We start from the raw sequence: 21,856 nt of genomic DNA on the forward strand, positions 1-21,856 counted from the left end.
GTTGACTATGCCTTCCACCCATGACAAACTTGCCAAATCCTCTCTGCCAATTTCAAACAGCTTTCGGTGTAAGCAGTGATGACGATGTGGCGCTGCAACTCGCTGGGAATAAAATGGCTTGGCATCATTAAAGAGAATCTCACTGCAGAGAGATAACAAGATTAGATTCCGTAACCTGCAGTCCCATGTCTCCACTCCTTCAGGATGTCGATTGCACCGACGGAGCAAGATTTCACAGAGACGGCCTCCGTTATTTGACGGGGTTACTTTGGGTGAATTGTGGTACATGCTGGTTGAGGAATGGGGCTACCATCCCACAGTGGTGTGTGATCAAGCTGGCAACCAGGATGGAGAACGGGTGACAGGCTGTTGTGAGAGTGAATGGTACTTTCACACATCACTGAGGCTCCTTTCTGTTAAAGAAGTTTATTTTTTTAATTGCCAATAAGCACGTTTCTTCCAGACTTCTTCATGCACTCCATAAACTCGACCGAACAAGATGAGATACGTAGATGCAAGCTACATATGTAGTTCTGCTGCTAAACCCACAAATGCATTATAACTTAAACCACTTAAAAGTAGGGAAGCACGATATATCAGTATTAACATCTGGTTTGGCTGACGTTAGTCTGTTTTTTTGTTTTTTTTTTAAATATAGGTAACGGCCCGACAAGTAAAAATGTGCTGATATTAAAAACCGGTATTTATTTCCATATTATTGCTGTTTGTGTATATTTAAGGGGGAGAAAGGTTTGGTCATGTGGCATTCGTTTGGGTAGTGTTAAATGAAGCAGAGATGCAATCAATCAAGTTTATTTGCATAGCACATTTCAGCAACAAGGCAGTTCTTGTTGCTAAAAATGTCAGTAGTTTTTTTTTTGGTGTTGAAAGGGTAGGGAAAAATATTTACCATCTGTAAATATTGGTTATCTACCATATTAATATCACATTGGTGGAATTGTCACATCGGTGCATACCTAATTAAAATGTAAAAAAGCAAAAGGCTTTTTATAGTAGCATAAGATTAATTGTCAACAGGCACTGACATAAGGAAACAAATGACCAAACACAAACTACAGCCAACGCACCACTACACTCCAAGACGTATATTCAAAAATTTCTACACCAAAGCATCAGCGCTTCTTCCAAGCGCAAAAATGCTGTGATACCAATGAGGTACCAGCAGGGCGAAATAGCGACAAGAACATCGTAATTCAAAAGATGGCAACGTTAAGCATGGCTAAAGCTATGCTAGGCTACAGATTCTTCTGGTGTGGCTCATATTTTCTGTGAACCCATTTTCCATTTTTCTCTTGATCATATACCTTTTTTCAGTTTCTATTACAAGTTTCAGGAAAACATTACTAGAACATGGTGAAAGTCAATAAATTAGCTATACGACTGCGTTTCTAATAAAGATAAGGACATAGTGGGCTTGGGTACATGAGCTCTTATTCACTGTTCTGATGAATCGTCGGCTATCTTCATCCCCAAGACATAAACTTTAGAAAGAGTTTTTAAAAATTATCGCCAAATCTCAGTTTAAATACGAACATGTAGTGCAAATATGTTTGTACGTGCAACATTCTGCATTTTACACATGAAAACAAAGAAAGAAAAGCAACTTTAAAAAGGTAAGCCATGCCAAAGGACAGCAGGTGATTCAACCAGAGTGCTTTTAGTTTGATATTTTTCTAACATAATTTTTTCTTTTTCAGCAAAGTCACTAGCCTTTCCCGCAAACAACAACGGCTTACTTAAATATAGCAAAATATAGGCAATGCATAAAAAGACATGTTCAGCCTCTTGTTGCATCATGTTTATATGATGATTTGGGTTGCTAGGTGTTGAGGTGATAAACCAAGGCGCTCCCATATATGGAGGCTACTCCTCAACGTATGTAAACGTTTTACAAATCCTGTACAATGGACCGCCACCTATTTGTGGTTCAGTATTCATCGTCTCATCTATTCGCTGCTTCTTCTGTGGAACACATCTACAACTTATTTGCGGAAAATTCGCCTATGTGCAGATTTTTATTTCATAAAGCGTATCTAATTTTTTTCAACGAAGACGTACTTTGGAAGCTGAAATACCTAGATGCAATGCTACTTGACACACTATTGGCTGGCATTTGCAAAGCAGCCAATCCAGGAGGACCATTCATTTTTCTTGGCGCCGACTGGCTGTACTCCCTAGAGTGGAAATCAGGATGTTAGCTTCTGCGGTTGTGCCAAGACGGTTTCCACTGTGCGCATCAATGCGTATTAAGGTATGCTTGGTGTATGAACTGGTAAAATAATCAGTTATAAGCGTTTTTGGAGGGGGTCTCAAGTTTTTGTGAATCTCAGCTTTTTGCAGGTCGTGGTCCAGCGGGGGTGCCATGTAGTAGGGTATCACACTGTTGTCAGCTGGCTGAGTTTTAACATTTCTGCAGCAATTTAGGGTGGATTTGGATATAACGTATTGTGCAGTGCAATAAGACGTTAAAACTTAAGTACTCACACACTGTAACCCTGCTATTCATAGAGAGATAAATTGTTATATTTGTGTATTAATGAAGTATTGCTCACGTTCGTTCTTTGGGTCAGTTTTTGCCAGTTTTCACTCAACGTGCAACTTCTCATCCGACTCCTCTTAACCAAAGGCTGTTTTTTGCCCATTATCCGGGTGTCAGCTAAACACATCAAAAAGCCTTAATGGCACGCTAAAGGCAAATTACTCAGACAGAAAAGAACTGATTTGCAAAACAACATAAAACAAGACCAACATCCCGGAACAAGCTACAGCTCCGCTCGTACGAGTTATCAGCTTTTAATAAGCGTTAAAACCCAAAGTTGCGACTGAAAATAATTTGATTATCTAGTTAATGCCTCTCTTTTGATAGTTGAGTTGTTGTCTGCTGGCCCCTCAAGACAAGCTTTCCTTTGTTAAATAAGAGCATGTGATCAGCCACCCAAAAAGTGTGAAAAAAAAATCACTAAACTGCTTCAATCCTGGACAAGAGAAACTTCCTTATGTCAAGTGAAATGACATCTAAATAAACGGATCTATATCTACACCATATCATTTACTTTGGTCACACTTTGATCATGAGGTCAGCATGGGGGTAACAACCGAGGGCGTGAATCCCTTTCCAGACAGACCCACAAAAAAGGCACTTTGTGCATTTCTACTTCTCGACAGTGTCACGTGTGAACATTTCGCAGATTGTTTAGAAAAAAATAAATAAAAAAATGAGGCAGAAACACGCCAACAGGCACACCTGCATGGGCACAGACGCACAGCGACGGCGGATGGAAGCACACGGAGACCCTGGGGGACGAAAGCAGCCAGCGCTCACCACCAGAATAAAACCCAAACAAAGAGACATCCTGTTTCCTGGAACACAACACCGCTCAACTCGCGGCACTGGGAGCCAGTAAACACACTCGTTCGCACAAGCACAAAATCTGTCCGTCGTCGGCCTCTGAGAAAGCGCCTCACTGTTTCGTGCATGCGGCCGTGCGCCTGCTGACGCCACCGACGGTGCCTTCGAGTGTTTCCGCACATGGGTTTATCCTTGTGAGCGGCTGCGGCTAAAAGTGAGTGTATGCGTGTGTATGTGTGTGTCAGAGAGAGAGACAGAGGGTGGGGAGGGAGAGCAGATGATAGAGTAGGCTTTAGCGATTCCCTGGAGTGTGAGGCAGCGTTTACGGCACTCTCAGAGCAGCCAGAGTGATGAATATTTAAAGACGTGCCTGAAAGATCAGAAGGAGGGGGAGCTGGGCGGGTGCGCGCCTGTTTGTGTTTGGTTGTGAATGCGTGTGTGGGGAAGGTTTTTTTTTTTTTTTTTTTAAACCATCTAATTTTGAATTTACGTGCAAGTATACAAATGCCGCTACTAATTTTCTAACTATTGGTCAGATTACAGTTTAAATGCTTTTGTTTTTTTATTTCAATTTTTATTTATCAATTTTGACATGTAGTTTAAGGCATCAGGCTCAAATGGTGTTTCACAAAAAAACAAACAAAAACAAAACAGCCCAATTCAAGTCATCAGTTTGAAACATATGACCAATCCCAGCTTAGATGCTTCAATTTAAATACAAATCTACATTTGTTTACAGTTTTTGGTTATTGGTTTTGGCGCAAAAATGGCCCGCATGCTCGCAAATACATTTAAATTGCAGCCTGCATCTTCCCCCCAGCCCAGTCTCAGTGTGTGTGCGTGTGTGTGTGTGCACCTCACACAGTGCTGCCTGCAGGTCACCCGTCCGTCTGAAGACGGATTGTGGAGCGATCGCGCTGCCTGAGATTTAATATACAAGTGCGTTCGCTCAGGCGCACGCAGGAGGTGTTGTCACATATCCGCCAAATATCAGCTGGGCCCCACAGCCGTGTGCGGCTTGGTGCAGCTGGCTGCTTAAAGAGCATGACAGGCGACACCACACACTTGGATTTACAGAATGTGTGTTAATAAGAAAATAATGGAAATATCCAACCTGATGATCAGCGGGGTGTTTTAATATTCCAACTGCTGCAGAATACAACCACATTAACGCCTGATTTTGATGGAAACCATTTAATTAGACCTTTCATTTGACTAAATTCAGGGTTCCTGAAAGTCCAGAATTTTCCAGTTTTAATAACGTTGTGGATACTTAAGCATAAAACATGTGCCTAATTGAGTTTTAAGACATGCTGAAGGGTTATTTCCCTGTTTTTAAGCATGTGACCATATTAAGATCAGTATGAAAAAAAACTCTGGCCTGGATTATTCAAGATTTTATATATGTGTAAAATCTATAAATAAATAAATATTTATTAGGGATGTTAACATTAATGCATGTGATTAATCAAAAAAGTTTAACACTTTAATGTTACACAATGCACATTAATCGCATTATAAAAGCGTTTCTCCCGTAGGGGTTAAACAGCAGCATGGCCTTGTACTGTGGTCAGCAATGCAGAGTCGAAAATGCAAGTGAAAAGATGAGCAAGGAGAGGCAGACTGGCCTGGTCAGCGGCAAATTTTGCTTTAAAACCCACAGTGGACGTTTGGATAAGACTACGATAGTTTGTCGCCTACATACTGTAATGATGAATCATCCTTCCACCAAAGCACAATTAATTTATAGTTAACATTTTTTAAATATGTTTGAAACAAAATGGCTTCTTTTAAACTGTCCTGTACATAAAAACATGGAAAACTAAAATGTTTGTTTTGAAGCAATAAAATATTATAAAAGACAACATGCATTTTTTTTTTTTTTTTTTTTTTACCTTTCAAGCTTACAAAGTTAAGCATGGTGATTAATACCTGACCTCTTAAGACCAAGGATGAGCTTCAGTCAGATCTTGTGAGGCAGTTTGTGGGAATTCTCTTGGCTTTAGTTACTTTCTGAGTATTTGCAACTGAATTCGAAAGGAATCATGCAAATAGGGTCCATGTTGCAGTTTGACAAAGAAATTATTTTTGACCGTCCTTTAAAGTCGTGGTAAAATTTAAGATGCAAAGCTGTGAATTATACACCATGTGTTTGTTAATGTGCCAATATGAAGAGTGCCGGTCTTGTGTCTGTGATGAGGCTTTCAGTGTTGGGAAGAGGTCAGCCCACTTTTGGTGTTGCTTGTGTAGAAGCAATGATTTTGAATGTGGTACTGGATAGTGATCTCTCCATATTTTGCTGGTTTTTGAATATTTAGCTGCCCTTTTTAATGTACGGTAATGTTGGACCACCTTCGGTGTGTGACCATTTGTGTTGTAGCGACAACGTTTCTTGTCTGGTTCTAATTATTGGCTGCTATATTTTTTGTGTGAGATAATTTTGTAAATAATGGATTGTTTTTGATTGTCGCACTCCTTTTGGTTGGTCTATTGTTGCCATGATTGTAAGAGAGGAATGTTTGTCTAACTGTGTATCAATCTCCACAAGATTCATCCTTCTGTGCATTTGGTCAATCAGTTTTCAACAACATAATTTCATGTTTTGCTGTTTGAACAGTGTAGAAGTCACCCACTGGGATACCAGGTGAAGTAAAATTTAAAGGGAGTGGAAAGACCTTGTTCTGGGGATCACTTTGGGACACCGTCTTAAGAAGGGGTGTGTTGATTTGGGACACCTGAGGACCTGGTAAGGCCTTCATTCAGTTGAACCCTTACTGCCGACTAACTTGACTCTCCACCGCAAAATCTGACAAGCTAGCACAGATTATCGGAACACTGACAAAGCGGAGCCGTTCCTGACCACATTGATTTAGAGCACAGACATTGGTGCTTCAAAAAAGGCCATAAGAAACCTCATGCATACCATTAAGTATCGTGGGGGATCTGTGATGATGAGGGTCTGGGAACCGTAAGTATAAAGAATCATGAATAAAAATTTGGTGGCCTTTAATACAAGACTGAAAATATGTTATGATTTATGTTTTTGAGCAGAATAACGATCCAAAACGAAACAAAAATGATGAAAATCAATGCGCTTCCATGGTTATTAACCAGGACTCTGGCTGATCAAGAAAGGGTATATCCAGGATTGGTCAAATATCCCTCTCTCTGCACGCTTCGGCCCAGTGAAAGGTTTAAAGCGAAGAATACTTGCTATTCTCTTGGCTTCGGGGGGTTACACAATAAAGTGTTAACAGGAGGGGTACAAAGTAGAGGAATTTTGTAAAAAATTAGTGTTTTAATGTGGGATGTTTCCACTGAATAAACCCAGATGACTTAAAGGTTGGATTTATCTGTAAGTTTCATTATCATGTAAAGGTGCTGCTGTTGAAGAGGCTTTTTTTTTTTTTTACACATTTTTAGAAGGGTCGTCAACAAAATTTGCCCAAATCTGTAACTGCAATTTCAAAGCAATAAAACCCAGAGAGCCCCGACATTCTCAAAGACGCGAGCGCGAACCCTGCGTTTTGCCTTTCAGCTTCCGTTTACTTGCTGAAGCTGAGAAAACACCACAAAAAGACAGTAGGGTAGGCAGAGCAAACCACACACCAGCCTACACAGACACAGAGGCGCGAGCACACATCCAGCCGCTCTGAATGCGAGACACTCCGAGGCGCAGAGGCAAGCAACGGAAGGAAGGGACTGTCGAAAGGAAGGAACGCAGGAGCGAGAGAAAGAGAGAGGGAGCTCATCCTGGGATGCAGAACGCCAAATACAGTGAGATAAGAGTTAATGTATCCCACACACACACACCCCTTCTTCAGCCCTCCTCTTTGGCTCTCTCTTTCTTTCTTCCTCCCTCCATCCATTCCTCGCCCCCCCCCCCCTCCTCTTCCTCCGCCTCCCACCCTTCCCCGTTCTCTTTGAGGGATGAATAATAACTGCTGCTCTGAGATTTCCTCCCTCGTTTTTCAAAGCGCAGAACGGGGATGTGGAAGGTCTGCCTGGCCCGGATTGTTCGTGCACGCGAACCCACGAGCGTGCGGCGCGCGTCGAAGCACACACAGATGAACGCACACTTTGTCTTGTACTCGCTGCTCGCCTGGAGCAGGGAAATCAGATCTCCTCTAGAGAAAGGCAGAAAGGAAGGGGGGGGCCTAGGCTTTGACGCTGTAGGCAGCCCATACCAAAAAAAAAAAAAAATCCCCTGCAAACACGTATAGGTCTACAGACACCACGAAACCCACAGGCAGCATCGAGGGAAACCAAGAATAACTAGGAGGATGCAAGCTACCTCCTGGGGTGACAGGGTGAACTCAAGGTTAGAGACGCATCACCGGTTCAAGCTCTGCCGCCAGGGCCAATTTATCCACGCTGAAGCACCCTCCTTTGGGCACGTAACTCTGATTGCTCAAAGGCATTGAGCTCAGACAGAAAAAAAAACAACAACAAAAAAACAACAACATCAGAGAAAGACTAGAAGACAAGCCCTCAGAAAAAAGGAGGAAAAGCAGGCGGCGGATGGGGAGCCAGGGCTTTATTCCTGCTCGTTCACAAGAGAGTGGTTGTTTAGGCGAGGTCCAGGTCAGTTACTAGTATGAAGCTTTAAACGAGGTTCTAAAAAGGTACGCTTTTAAAATGTTGCACTGCCAATCAGCTGGCTGAAAGAGATGAAACATCAAAGTCAAATGTGGCTGTGTTTTTTTTTTTTTCAGACCTTTGACTGAACTGAACGCTTCTGGGTTTTTTTGTTTGTTTTTTTTTTTTTTTTTTTTTTTACATGACGAATTTTAAGTGTGCAGAAGAATGATGCAAAATTTCCCTCAAGTGAGCAGGCTGGCTTCGGCACCTGCCTACACACAGAAAGTCTGATGTTTGCTTCTTCCTTTGCTTTCGCTTTAGACTTGACAAAGTGTCTTCAGTCTCACATTAAGAATCCAATCTGAATGTTTGTGACCCAATGATCAAAACTAATCGATTTAACTGAGATATTTGCATCCCAAGATCTTTTTTCTTTTTTAACCAGTAAGATATCTAGTTTAGAAGAGAAGAGAGAATGCAACTTCAGGGTTCCAACGTGGTTTTTTTATCAGACCAGACCTATGAGTAGCTGAACAGCAGATTTAGTCTTTTATTTAAATTGAGGATAAATGATATCAAGAAAACCTGTATTGCAACAGCAACACCACTTCCTGTTAGCATTTCAATTTAGTCTTTTTCTTACTTTGTATTTATTATCATTATTATCTGTTTCATCTGTCCCTGCTTTATAGCACTATTTCTTTAGATGTGCTTTCTAAGTAAAATAGAATGAATTAATCTGAAACTCCACCTTTGAATGGCAAAATGCTCTTGGATTGACCTAGTTAAAGTTGGGACTCTGTGACATAACCTTAAAAATTAGAAGTTAAAAGTTAAAGTAACTCTTCAAAGAAGAAAGGGTCAAAATTCCTCTGCAGTGATTACAACAACGTCGCCAAATATTGCTAATGCTTAATTCAAGTGGCTGAGATTTAAGGGGTAGTTACATTTTCACTCAAGACCAGGTTGGTTTGTGTATCTTATTTCACTTGATTAGTTTAAAAACTGCATTTAGTTTTTGCTCAGGTTGTCTCCGTTTCATACTGAAATTAGTTCGACGATCCGAAACATGTTTAGAGCGACAAAAAAAAAAAAAAAAAAGTAAAAACAGACAAACTCTGTAAAGGGGTAAAAACTCGTTCCCAGAACTGCAGCTCCATGTTCTACATTTCGTTTGAACTCTGAGTAAATTCCGTGAAAGCGTGCTACTTTTCCTAAAGTTTATCCCACAGAGAACCTCAACTGGGCCTCGGCACGCCACAGACGGAGCGGAAAGTCCTCGCAGAAGACTAGGAGCTGCACACGGAGCCGCCACGCCGCTCTGAAATCAGCAGCCAGGTTCCGAGGAGAGGGCTTATTTATGCAAACAAGCGTACAAGCACGCACAGTAGGAATCTAGACAAGCCTTGTAAACAAACACACACCCACACCGTAAAGCACACAGGGGAGGCGATGTGAGAAGCAGACTGTGAAAACTCTAGTCGTGCCCGGGCAGTGCTACCACACACACACGCGTACACACACACACACACACACACGGATCGAGAGAGAGAAAGAAGCCGAGCCAGAGCCAGGCTGGAGAGCAAGAGAGAGCAGGAGAAAGACGCCGAAGGAGAAAGGGGAGGATAAGAAGGAGGCAGAAGTGAGAAGATGTGGGTGTCTGGTGCTACTTTTGCGTTGCCAAATGAGGGCAAGTGAGTGCGAGAGAGGAGAAAGAGAGAGAGAGAGAGGTAGAGAGGGAGAGAGAGATGTGGATGGTAAAATGATGTATAATGGCTCGTCCATGCATGTGCGTGTGTGAGGGGAAAAAAAAGAAAAAAAAAAGCAGGAGCGCTTTCCCATTTCAATTCGCAACAGCTGGTGTCGAATTAACACATTTACCAGTGAGCATTTGGAACAGATTAAAATTGCGTGTGGCGTCTGACTGTGTATGTGTGTGTTTGCGAGTGTGGCAGCAGATGAGGGCCAAAACAAGAGCGTGTGTGTGTGTGTGTGTGTGTGTGGGAGTGCCTGCCGATGGATCAGGGCAGGCAGAAATGGCATCGAGACAGGGGGCGCAGAGCAGAGCGAGAAAGAGAGAGCTCTGCTCTACCCGCCGGCTTTAGCTGCTGCTGCCCTGGGCCGTCTCTCTAAGCCCTGTTTAGGAGGCTTTGGAGCTCAGATAGAAATAATCCCTCACTCAGACGCACACACACACACACACACACACACACACACACACACACGCACGCACGCACGCACGCACGCACGCGCGAGCGTGGAGGAGAGCTCGCAGGCAGACACAAGCAGCGGGGAAAATAAGCGGCGCACACACACTCTCTCGAGTCGAAGCGGACAAACACGCCGTGCGCTCCGCAGCAACAAGCAGCGACAGCACATTCGCCTCGACACAGAAAACCAGCCACCCACTTTACGCGCACGCGCAACACAACACACGCGGAGCCGAGGCGGCGCGGAAGCGAGAGCACAGCGACATCGGCACGGCACCGTGACAAACACTTTACACACTCCGGCACTCAGCCGAGGGGAGGGAAGGAAAGGGAGGGAGAGACGGTGGAAAAGAGGCGAGGAGGTGGAAGAGGATATGAGCCGGGGAGACGAAGGGGGGGAAGAGAAGAGGGCCAGGGAGGAGGAGGGGAGGGGGGCTAACAAATTAATAGGAGCCGGAGATATATACAGCCAGCGCTGCTGCTGCCACCGCTGCTGCTGCTGAACCAGGGGAGGAGGAGGAGGAGGAGGAGGATGACGACGACGAGAGAGCAATTCATTCCTGTTTTCCCCTCGTTCATTCTCTGGAGGAAGGCAGAGCGGAGCCGAGCGAGAGCGTATTTGCTCAGGAGAGGGAGAGAGGGGCTTTGTGTGGAAAAGTGCAGGAGGAGAAGGAAGGAGGTGGCGGCGGCGGCGGCTGTGGTGGTGGTGGTGACATAAAAACATAGAGGCAGAAAGATGGAAAGCCCGAGCGAGGAGGAGTAAAAATATGGGGGCTATAACAGACTTTTAGAGCGTAAAAGAGGGAGAGAGGAAGGAGAGCAGGGAGGTTAACACAGGATGCCGTTTGTCATCTTCATCAGCCAACAGCCAGGGAGGAGGAGGAGGAGGAACGAGTGGAATAGATGGAGAGGTGAACGGAGAGAGAGGAAGGGTAAAGGGGGCGAAAGAGGGAGGGTGCGCGTAGTTAGGGGGAAGGGGGGGCAGTGTTTGAGCCGGAGCCTTTGAAAGACGTTGACCCTGTAATTGACCTGTGTCTCCGCCTACATGGCGGTGGCGACAAGCAGAGCCGCTACAGCTAATCACTTAGTAACCCTGACCTGTCAATCACACCGGCTTGGTGAGGGAAGGTGGGGAGGGAGAGCTGGAGGACGGGAAGGGAAGCGGGTGAAAGAGTGATAACGGTGCCGTGGTGGGAAGGATGGGGAAGAGGGGGGGTTATCATTTACCGGACCTCCTCCTGCTGAACCCCAGCTGATGAAACTCCCGTTTTATAAAAAAGGCAATAAAATGCTTTAATCCTCTCTCTCTCACACACACACACACACACACACACACACACACACACACACACACACACACACACACACACACACACACACACACACACACACACACAACAACTTCCTTTATAGTGCTGTACGGCAAAGTCTTTGTGAGAGTTCAGATAAGGGAGAACAAAGGATGAGATATGCTAAGGCGGTGGAGGAGGAGATAGGATGAGGGGAACAAAGCGAATCAAACAACAGGGTTTATATGGCGGCCAGGTGAGGCCGAGCGGCTACCTGTTAACCAGCGGGAAGGTGGACACCAGCAGGTAAACGGACGGATACCACTTGAGCGGCTTGATCTCCTCGGCCAAGGAAACCTGGGGGAGAAATGAAACCGTGGTTAACTTCAACTGAGTAGAGAAACACTGCAACGCTTTTTGCAAAAGAGTTCCCAACCTCTAAACCTTGATTTTTTTCTCTCTTTTTTTTCACAAATAAAAATGTGAAAAGGCTGGCATGCATTTGATTTCAAACCCCCTTTCCTCTAACATCCCTAAATGAAATCCAGTGCAACAAATTGCGTTCATAAATCACCTGTATGGAGGACAAAGCCCGCTACTGTGTAACTTGGTCTCGATCTAAATCCACGTGTGACGTTCGTCAAAGGTTTGTTAGAGAACAAGCGGCATCATGAAGACCAAGAAGCACAGCAGACAGGTCAGGAAAACGGTTGTGGAAAGGTTTAAAGTACTAAAAATAACACTAGTAAATAAAATAAATTTTGTGTAGAGTTTACCCCAAGCAGGGAACACAACATACATGTGGAATGACATAAGACCAAAGTTAAAACTACTAGGCTACCTGAGAGCATCAGGCTCTGGGGGTCATTTTCTTGAACAGGAAACGTGGAAGCAGGAACGAGCACAATGCTCAGTTCATGGAGACGTAGATGTAATTTAATTCAGGGCAATACTCAAAGGATATATGATGGAGGCCGGGAAGACTGGACAAATGTTTGAAAGGTCACCTTGTAGCAGGAAGTTCGATGGAAAGGTTTAAATCGAAGCTTATTAGAAATGGTCCAGTCAAAGTAGAAAACTACTTGAAAATACTATTCACAGAACACCCACATCCAAACCGACCTGGCTTGACCGATTCTGTAAAACAAATGTTTTGTGAATGTAGAGTTCTGGTACAGACCTGCAGCCAAAAGCGGTTCTACAAAAGCATTAACACACACCAAGGCCACACTCTTTAGATCACCTTTTTTTTTAATTCTTTAAAAATCATCTATCTTTTTTCCCCTTCCAGATCGTAATTATGTACACCGAGGTTTGTGGTTGCGATGTGAAAAAAAAAAAGAATACCTTCGCGAGGAGGCTGATAATCACACAAGCACCCGTAGTTAGCGCCTTAACGGGCAGATCACAGCACAGAGGCAGGCAACAAAGGCCAATTAGAACCTAATAAAATATTAAGCTGCAGATAATACACAATATCCACACAAGTTATGAGAAAGAAACGGGGATTCCAATTAAACCAGAGGCTAATACTTTGCAGTTGTGCGAAGGAGGGGAGGCGAAGGCAATATTGCGGACGAAACAGGCAGGAAGACAGAAAGATGCAGCAGCAGCTAAAAGTCGAGGAGGGTGGAAAGAGCTCGGTGCTGGAGAGCTTTTACAAGCCGTTATCTAATTCCCGGGAGAGGAGGACTCTCGCATCCGGAAGAGGCTGAAAAGAGCGGCCCCTGGATCGATTTTCTGCGCTGTGCTGTTTTTTTTTTTTTTTTTTTTTTCTTCCCTTCTCCCCCCTCCTCCTCCTCCCCCAGGCTAGGACGCAGCATCCGAGGCAGCGCAAAGTCTCCCTCCCTTTTATTTTTCTCTGTAACACACAGAGAGACAGAGACGCATGCACACACACACACACACACACACACCCGACGCTCGGAGCCAGGAGGCAGGCCCACGAGCTCCGGTCTCTACCCCCACATGCTGGAAATTAATTACTCACCAGAAAGACCCTGAGGCGTGCAAGCTTTAACGCAGGCATTTTTAAACAATTCAAATGAAAATCTGGTGGTATTTTATGTTATGTACGTGCGTGCGCGCAAACGTCGGCTGCTTACGATCAACGGAGAGGAAGTCGGTCGTATTTCTGCATCACTGTCTGTAACAGCACGACCCGAAGGCAGACGCTAGTTTTAGCCCTATTAGTGTCTGTTATTATGGGACTCTCTGGCATCAGTGGTCATGGTAAGATCTGCCTATTGTCGTCCTAACTTCATGTGTCATTGCATGACTCACACCGCGGGATAAAGGGAAGGACGCAAAGAAAAAAGAAAAAAAAAAAAAAACCTGGAAAAACAAAACGCTCTAAAGACCGGATCAAGCCAGGTAATCGCCAACAAGGAGGAATTTCAGCGAGCAACAGAACAGGATGTAGACTGGCAGGAGGAGGAGGAGGAGGAGGAAGAGTGCGGGTGAAGTGCCTCGTGTTTTTAATCACAGTCCTCCGGTGTCAGAGGCCCCTTGCACAGCTCGGGAGGCAGAGGGGGAATGAAACCGTAATTATGCGGCGCGGGCGCAGCGCTCCCAACGTTAATGACACTCACTAGATTACAGACAGTTATCGCGAGCCGCCCCTCCCCTCCCCCTCCCCACCGCCGCCACCCACAGCACTCACCCCATCGCCTTGGCTGACGCTCGCCTCACAACAAGCTGCCTCTAAAAATAACCGCGTCGGGTTTACTGAAGGTACAATCCGATTCGGCTTTTCACTGGGAAACTCTTAAAATATTCAGACTTTTTTTTTTTTTTTTTAATAGGGCAACGTTGCTTCGACTACTCATGAATAACCACTAAAGGGATTAGTCGTATTTATGTGACGTGGGTTAGAGCATGCCACGCATTCTTGAAAACTCCTGCCTGCAACTTTTACATTTTAGGTAACATTGATCTGAACCCATTTAACACCAACTTCCGCAATTCTACAAAAAGAAGGATGTTATTGAAAAAAAAAATACTATTTTATTATATATAATAAAATTGTATTTTTTTTTTCATAGAAAAAATTATGACAATATGGAAAAACATGGAAAAAAGAAATATTTTTCCTTTTCCTTGATGACAGCTAAAGTCATCAAGATGCTAACCGGGCAGTGGTAAAACTGGGAGAAGACACGAGAAGTCATTGTAGGCATAAATATACAAACCGGATTCCAAAAAAGTTGGGACATTAAACAAATTGTGAATAAAAACCGAATGCAATGATGTGGAGATGGCAAATGTCAATATTTTATTCATAATAGAACATGGCTGATCAAAAGTTTAATCTGAGTAAATGTAACATTTTAAAAGAAAAATATGTTGATTAAAAATTTCACAGTGTCTACAAATCCCCAAAAAGTTGGGACAAGTAGCAATAAGTGGCTGGAAAAAGGAAATTGAACATATAACAAACAGCTGGAAGACAAATTAACACTAATTAGGTCAATTGACATGATTGGGTATAAAAAGAGCTTCTTAGAGTGTCAGTGTCTCTCTGAAGCCAAGATGGTAAGAGGATCACCAATTCCACCATTGTTGCGCAGAAAGATAGTGCAGCAGTACCAGAATGGTGTTACCCAGCGTAAAATAGCAAAGACTTTTAAGTTATCATCATCAACCGTGCACAACATCATCAAAAGATTCAGGGAATTTGGAGCAATCGCTGTGAGTAAGGGTCAATGCCGTAAAACTCTACTGGACGCTCGTGATCTCCGGGCCCTTAAACGTCACTGCACCTCAAACAGGAATGCCACTGTCAAGGAAATAACAGCATGGGCTCAGGAATACTTCCAGAAAGCATCGTCAGTGAACACAATCCACCGTTCCATCCGCCGCTGCCAGCTGAAACTCTACAGTGCAAAGAGGAAGCCATTTCTAAGCAGCTCCACAAGCTCAGCCGTTTGCATTGGGCCAGAGTCATTTAAAATGGAGTGAGGCAAAATGGACGACTGTTCTGTGATGAGTCACGATTTGAAGTTCTTTATGGAACACTGGGACGCCATGTCATCCGGACCAGAGAGGACAAGGATAACCCAAGTTGTTAACGCTCCGTTCAGAAGCTGCATCACTGATGGTATGTGGTTGCATGAGTGCTTGTGGCCTGGGCAGCTTGCATGTCTGGAAAGGCTCCATTAATGCAGAGAACTATGTTCAGGTTCTAGAACAACATATGCTCCCATCTAGACGTCATCTCTTCCAGGGAAGACCCTGCATTTTTCAACAAGATAATGCCAGACCACGTTCTGCAGCAATCACAACATCATGGCTACGTAGGAGAAGGATCCGGGTACTGAAATGGCCAGCCTGCAGTCCAGATCTTTCACCTATAGAGAACATTTGGTGCATCATAAAGAGGAAGGTGTGACAAAGAAGGCCCACGACGATTAACAGTTAGAGGCCTGTATTAGACATGAATGGGAGAGCATTCCTATTTCTAAACTTGAGAAACTGGTCTCCTCTGTCCCCAGACATCTGTTGAGTGTTGTAAGGGGAGATGCCACACAGTGGTAAAAATGGCCTTGTCCCAACTTTTTTTGGGATTTGTTGACATCATGAAATTTTGAAACAACATATTTTCCCCTTAAAATGATACATTCTCTCAGTTTAAACTTTTGATCTGTGATTTGTGTCCTATTGTGAATAAAATATCATATGTTGGCACCTCCACATCATTGCATTCAGTTTTTATTCACAATTTGTTTAGTGTCCCAACTTTTTTGGAATCTGGTTTGTATTAGTTTTAGACTTTTCAAGACTTTGAATTGACTGTTTTTCTCGAATCTGGATAAATTAGACATACAAGCTAAATCCTATCTGCAGACCCCCAATGATATTTACTTTGTCACTTTGCAAAGCCATGCAACTTACATTTTGTATAAATTTAACAATGATTCATGCTCGATATTTGATCACATGGTAAAGCTCCATTAAACTGGTTGGTTTCTTGGACATGGACTTGCTTTCAGGCCTAGTCCACAACTTTCTTTATCCATCCAAAACCTAGTTTTGGTGCCACTGTCCTTTGGAGACAAAAGCTGGTGTCGAAAAGTTGCGTTTGTAAAGCAGACACTTTGGCTAGGAAGTGGCTAACACATTTCTTTCTCTCCTATGCGGCTTACGGTGACTTCACTCGTCTGTCAAGGTTCTCGTGTTAACTGCAGTTTGTGGCATATTTTATTTTGAAAAATCTTTCGAAAAATATCAACTCCCGCCTCCGTTCCACCTCTCTCCAGCAAAGACGCTTTCCACATGTCTGCAGTTCAGTCATCTCTATTGTAGTCACTTCGACTGAGCCACGAGCACAGTTAAACCACAAAGTTTTATGACACAAGATAAACATTTTGAGATGCAAGTGGGACGGACTTCCTTGTTCAGTTTTTAGCAGCCTGCAATTGTGATAAACTTCTCTTGTTTCTGCTTGGAGCATGAAATGCGGTGAGCTGTTGAGAGGAACCTGGAAAACCTTCCTTTTGTGAAACAACAGGAAAAGCGATGTGAGAAGTAATGTTTTATTGCAAACGTCCTTTTCACAAATAAGTCTTTGTGAAAAGGACTTCCCTGACGTTGTCAGCTTTGAAAACCTTCCATCTGTCAAGAATGGTGGGGACAGCATCATACTGAGGGTTTGCTTTGCTACAAGCGGTATTGATCTCTTATTATGTACATACAACGGAGGGATGAAACAGGTGGAAAACTATTGCCAAATAAATCAACTTCCTGATTAACTGAAGTAAACGCTTGAAGCTTGAACATCGCCCAAAAAGAAAAAAAAAAGTCACATCAACCTTGGTTTTGGAAGGGATAAGGCTTCTACAATGATCTGAACCTGATGAATTATTTTTATCAAAGTATTGAAAAGCCTGTTAATGAATATTTGAGCTTCTACGGGTGTGTGTGTGTGTGTGTGTGTGTGGAGTAGAGAAAATTCATAAAAAATTAAAACCTGTGCACTCATTTCTTCTTTTTCAATCACCGAAGTCTGGGGTCGTACAATAATTCCACCCCGAAAACTAAAGCAGTTCAAATTCTTCTTTAAAAGCTCAAAATGAAAGCAATGTCGCCCCACCACCCGACGACGAGGCATGTAAACTTCTCACCGCTCCTGCACCTTGCTCACACAGACCTGTGCTGTTGGAGACAAATAAAATCAAAACTAAGTGGATTAATGAGGAGGCACTCATGCAGGGCTAAAGCTCAGTGGGATACAAGGTTAGGGATGTAGGAGCACACACACACACGCACGCACGCGCACACACACATAGATGCACAGACACATCACATTATTACTCAAGGCAAAGCTTGTGTGGATTTGTAAACAAACGCCTCGAGAAGACGGAGAACAAGCGGCTCGCTGTTTGCACAGCCAGTTTTGTTGCTACCCGACGGGACCGAGCTGCTGCGTGTGCAAATGCGCTTAAAGGTGTGTGCGTCCGTGTTTGTATGTGTGTGTGTGTGTGGTTTGATGACTTTAAAACCTCCTTTTGAATATGCTCTCCGTGACCTGTGCTGCTGCGAGACCTCGTGGCGCTTGTGTGTGTGCGTGAATACATCTTTAAGCCCGACTGCCGACAAACGGCTCCAGACATAGACACACACACACACGCACACACATACAGAGATAGGTCACAACCATCTGACTTATGGCCCTGACAGCTGCCAGCATCAGTAATGTACGTCATCACTCTGCACAGACGCACGTCCGTAGACAGCGAGAGGGAAAGAGAGGGTGCCACGAGGTGCCAGGGAGAGGAATAAAGAATGACAAACTCAGGAAGCGACGTGTGCAAGCGCTAGAGAGCGGAGGGGTTTGGGGGCGGAGAGGGGGGGGGGGGGGGCGGCGGCAGCAAGACCCAGAGCCGGCGGTCTTTAGACAACCTGCAGGAGTCGCTTTCTGTAGTTTACACCTGCTGCTACACACTCGTGACACACATGAACCGCAGCTCGCTGGCATGGCAAGAGCAGTCTGGGAGGCTGTTGTTGTTGTTTTAAAGCATCGCAGCGCGCGCATAAACTCTCATAAATATTCATGGCCATGAACCTGGCTCGCTGCTTTATTCATGCTGCGTATGAGTACAAGACTGAGAGAGACAGACGGCAAGGGAGGGGGGGAAGGGGTAGATGAGGGAGGGAGAGAGAGAGAGAGAGAGAGCAAAGCAAAAGGCAGGGAGGGGGGGAAGATGGAAATGAGGGAAGCGACTGGGAAGGAGAAATACGAGGAAAGAGTGTGATAAAAACCGCTGCTGACTTATTTACACTCTGTGCTACACATAGCAATTAGCCCACATGAGGAGGAGTGTGTGCTGCTGCTGTCACAAACACACACATGCACAGGATGCCGTGAGGGTTACGCCAGTTCATTGTGCAGTAATTATCCCTGCCACTTAGGGGCAGCATCTACATAACCTTAACCCCTAACCTCAACTGCACACCTGGTTCCGCAGGGTGGAGGCGACAGGAAGAGCAGGAGCGGAGGGTTGCTTTTATGCTGCTAGATTTATGTAAGCCTCTGTTTTGCTTTACACTGCTGGTGGAAGACGCCTTTATCAGAGTAGGTGTTAAAAGTAAACGTTTCCGTTCTGCCTTTTGAACAACACGTCATCTGAAGATGTATCAAAGTCAAGGTCGGGGGGCCAAATCCGGCACGCCGCAAGTTTTTGTGTGGCCCTCTTGACTTTAGAGACTAAATAGTTGTTCACACCCCTGATTTTGAGTTTTTTTTTTTTTTTTTTCTGGAGAACAGAATCTATAGCAAGGGGACAAGTTGACAACTAACCCCCGTGTAAATATCAAATGAAAAACAGCTTTTCATGATACATTTTAAAAACTTTAGGACTTATTCTGGCAGAGAGAGTTTTAAATCCAGTCAACGTAACTGGATACTAAAAGTATTGTTAAACTATTCCTGTGTTTCTCTGTTCCACAACCATGTTGCAGGGTTTCCCCATCTCAAAATGACTACATTGTTACAAACACAAATTCAAGATTTCCAAATGCAGTTTTAGTATTTCTGATATGCATTACACTAGTTTGCAACGTCACCATCTTAGACATGCCGACATATTTCAAAATCAACGTCCATTTTCTGAACTAACTCAGGGCTGGAGCATACTTTGACCCAATTCTATACTTTTCCAGAATTTTTTAAGACTGTGAAGAATTTTGATTTTGTACAAAGGGGTAGGCAATTGTTTTAATGCGAAAATATTTAAATTCATTAATCAATTCCTGCTTTCTTTCTGGAGCTGTCCCGTTGCATTAAATTCTACCATTTACACCAACTCACCGCTGAGGAAACCGCAGACCAGTATTTCATTTCTGTTTCCCATTTTGCCGTGGTCTATCTGATGTAACTTAGCGTAATTTACGTGCCCCTCCTACAAGCTGTGCACCTCTGATCCCTGGCATTTCCCCGAAGGGTCTCGTTTCGAGCGCGACTACACGTGCATATGCACATGCACAAGCACTCCCAGGGGTATAATGTCAAGGGGTCAAATTGCTCCCTGCCGTGCTTGACACCTGCACCAGTGAGCAGGGTGAGCACTAATCCTGCAGAATCTGTAATCCTCACGATCGGCGCGCACGCATAATTGTGTGTTGAGAAATGCGGCGGCCGGAGAGTTACCTTTCGTCTCTCGCGCTCGGGGTTGAAGGTTCCCCGCCAGGACTGCATCTGCGGACGCACAATAGTAAGAGAGAATTATTAGTGGGGGGCATGGAGGGGGGAGAATGCAGAGAATTCTGCGATTTTCTTTCTAGAGAGGAATGTTTAGAGGTCAGTGCCTGTGGTGACAAGCTGGAACAAATATCACGGCGATGCAAAATCCCTCCGCCCTCTCGCGCGGCCCTGCCAAATTGCCCAATTCACAGCAGAGCGCGGAGCTTAGAGGCAGAGGGGAGCACTTAAACAGCTCCCAGCATCTCACTAAAACGGATCAGCTCTAGCGCACACACACGCTATAACAAGGGAAGAGGAAAACAAGGCAGAGAGGGGGCAAAGAGAAACAAGAATATTTTTAAAAAAGAAGGGATGTGGAGAGAGGGGACGGGGGTGGAGGGGGGGAAACACTGCAGATGTGAGATCTCGGCTAGGAACGTGGGAATACTCCTGGCTCTTCCTCTCTGGAGAGAATGCGGGGGAAAATGTCAACAGGAACGTGCGTGCAACACATGAAGACGCCGCGCACAAGAGCAGGATTTGTAATGGTTGAGATGGTGTGGGGGGGAGGGGGCAACTGGAAGTCAGGGGGTTTATCTAACCCAAGATGAAACTCGAGGTCTTCGTGCGCATACACAAAAACGGCAGCATGAGCAGTATGCACTAAAAGCTCCTCTGTTCTGCTATTTATTAACTCAATGTTGCCATGGTTTCTCCGTGCTGACGTGATTGTCATTGTAAATCTGTGTGTGTGTGTGTGTGTGTGTGTGTGTGTGTGTGTGACTGTGGTGTGTTTGTGGGGAATGGTGAAGCAGGGGTGGGGGGATTTGGAAGGAGGTGGGGGGGAGCAGCCATTTGGTCATTAGACTGAAGCTGTTCCACAGCAGCCCTCTGTTGTCCAGCTGAGCAGCACCATCCATCAAAATCAACAAATGCTGATAATAAGTGGCAATATCATTAAGCCGCGGCCAGGTCTCCTGAGAGCAAACACGCTTTCGCTGCAGTCGGAGGGTGGGAACTTCAGCTACAGTCCCCTGCAAAAGTAATCACACCTGCTATTCCTTTTCATATTTTCACACGTATTAAACAGGGGATCTGCGGGTTTCAGAAAGTAATATTTAAGACTTTTAAAAACTTTTTTAATGCCAACTTGAATGAAATTTAAAGCAGACAAAAATGAAAATATAAGTCTTCGTCCTTTTAACACTGGAAATGACTCTCTGCCTTAGCCTCATTAATTCCCAGCTTAAAAGATTTTTTTGCACAGAATCCACCTAGCCTCATATGGATTGGCAACCGAAGCGAGCCAGTGCCTAAAGCGACAGTCACTCCGCCAAATGGTAATAAATGTGCACTTAGGCAACTTCGCTCCCTCTCCATTCATTTCCTATGTACTGTAGCTTCTCCGATGAGGCGACAATCGCCAGTAGCGCCTCTTCCATCCAAGTGACCGTTGCAACACATGTACGTGAAATTTTGCGCTTGTATACGTAGACTCACACGCGGGCTTGCGACACGACACGAGAAAGTTGAAAAATGTTCAGCTTTGGTCAACGTTGGAGAATCTGTTGGCAAAGCAGCTATTGCTCCACAGAGTGGTAAGATTGATGAATTACTGAAAGAAAAAAAATATATATTATCCATGTCACAAAGTGAACTACATGTGGTGGAAAAGAACCTGAACACACGATGCTGCTGTAGAAAAATGGTGGTGGCAGCATTATGC

The 21,856-nt window shown here is 44.3% G+C and overlaps 1 protein-coding gene across 6 annotated transcripts in view; it reads right to left on the bottom strand.

Annotated features, from left to right (window-relative positions):
- LOC106927587 (cyclic AMP receptor-like protein A) overlaps window positions 1-21,856 on the bottom strand; it is a 75,506-nt gene that overhangs the window by 25,147 nt on the left and 28,503 nt on the right. For all 6 annotated transcript variants that reach the window (XM_015003294.2, XM_015003255.2, XM_015003310.2 and 3 more), the window contains 2 exons: window positions 20,098-20,145; window positions 11,725-11,807 (listed from right to left, as the gene is read on the bottom strand). In XM_015003294.2, coding sequence (XP_014858780.2) covers window positions 11,725-11,807; window positions 20,098-20,145 — 131 coding nt within the window. The remainder of the gene's footprint in view (window positions 1-11,724; window positions 11,808-20,097; window positions 20,146-21,856) is intronic.

The sequence above is a fragment of the Poecilia mexicana genome, unplaced genomic scaffold (genome assembly GCF_051168715.1).
Source record: "Poecilia mexicana isolate PSO_F unplaced genomic scaffold, ASM5116871v1 scaffold_2, whole genome shotgun sequence".
Lineage (NCBI taxonomy): Eukaryota > Metazoa > Chordata > Actinopteri > Cyprinodontiformes > Poeciliidae > Poecilia > Poecilia mexicana.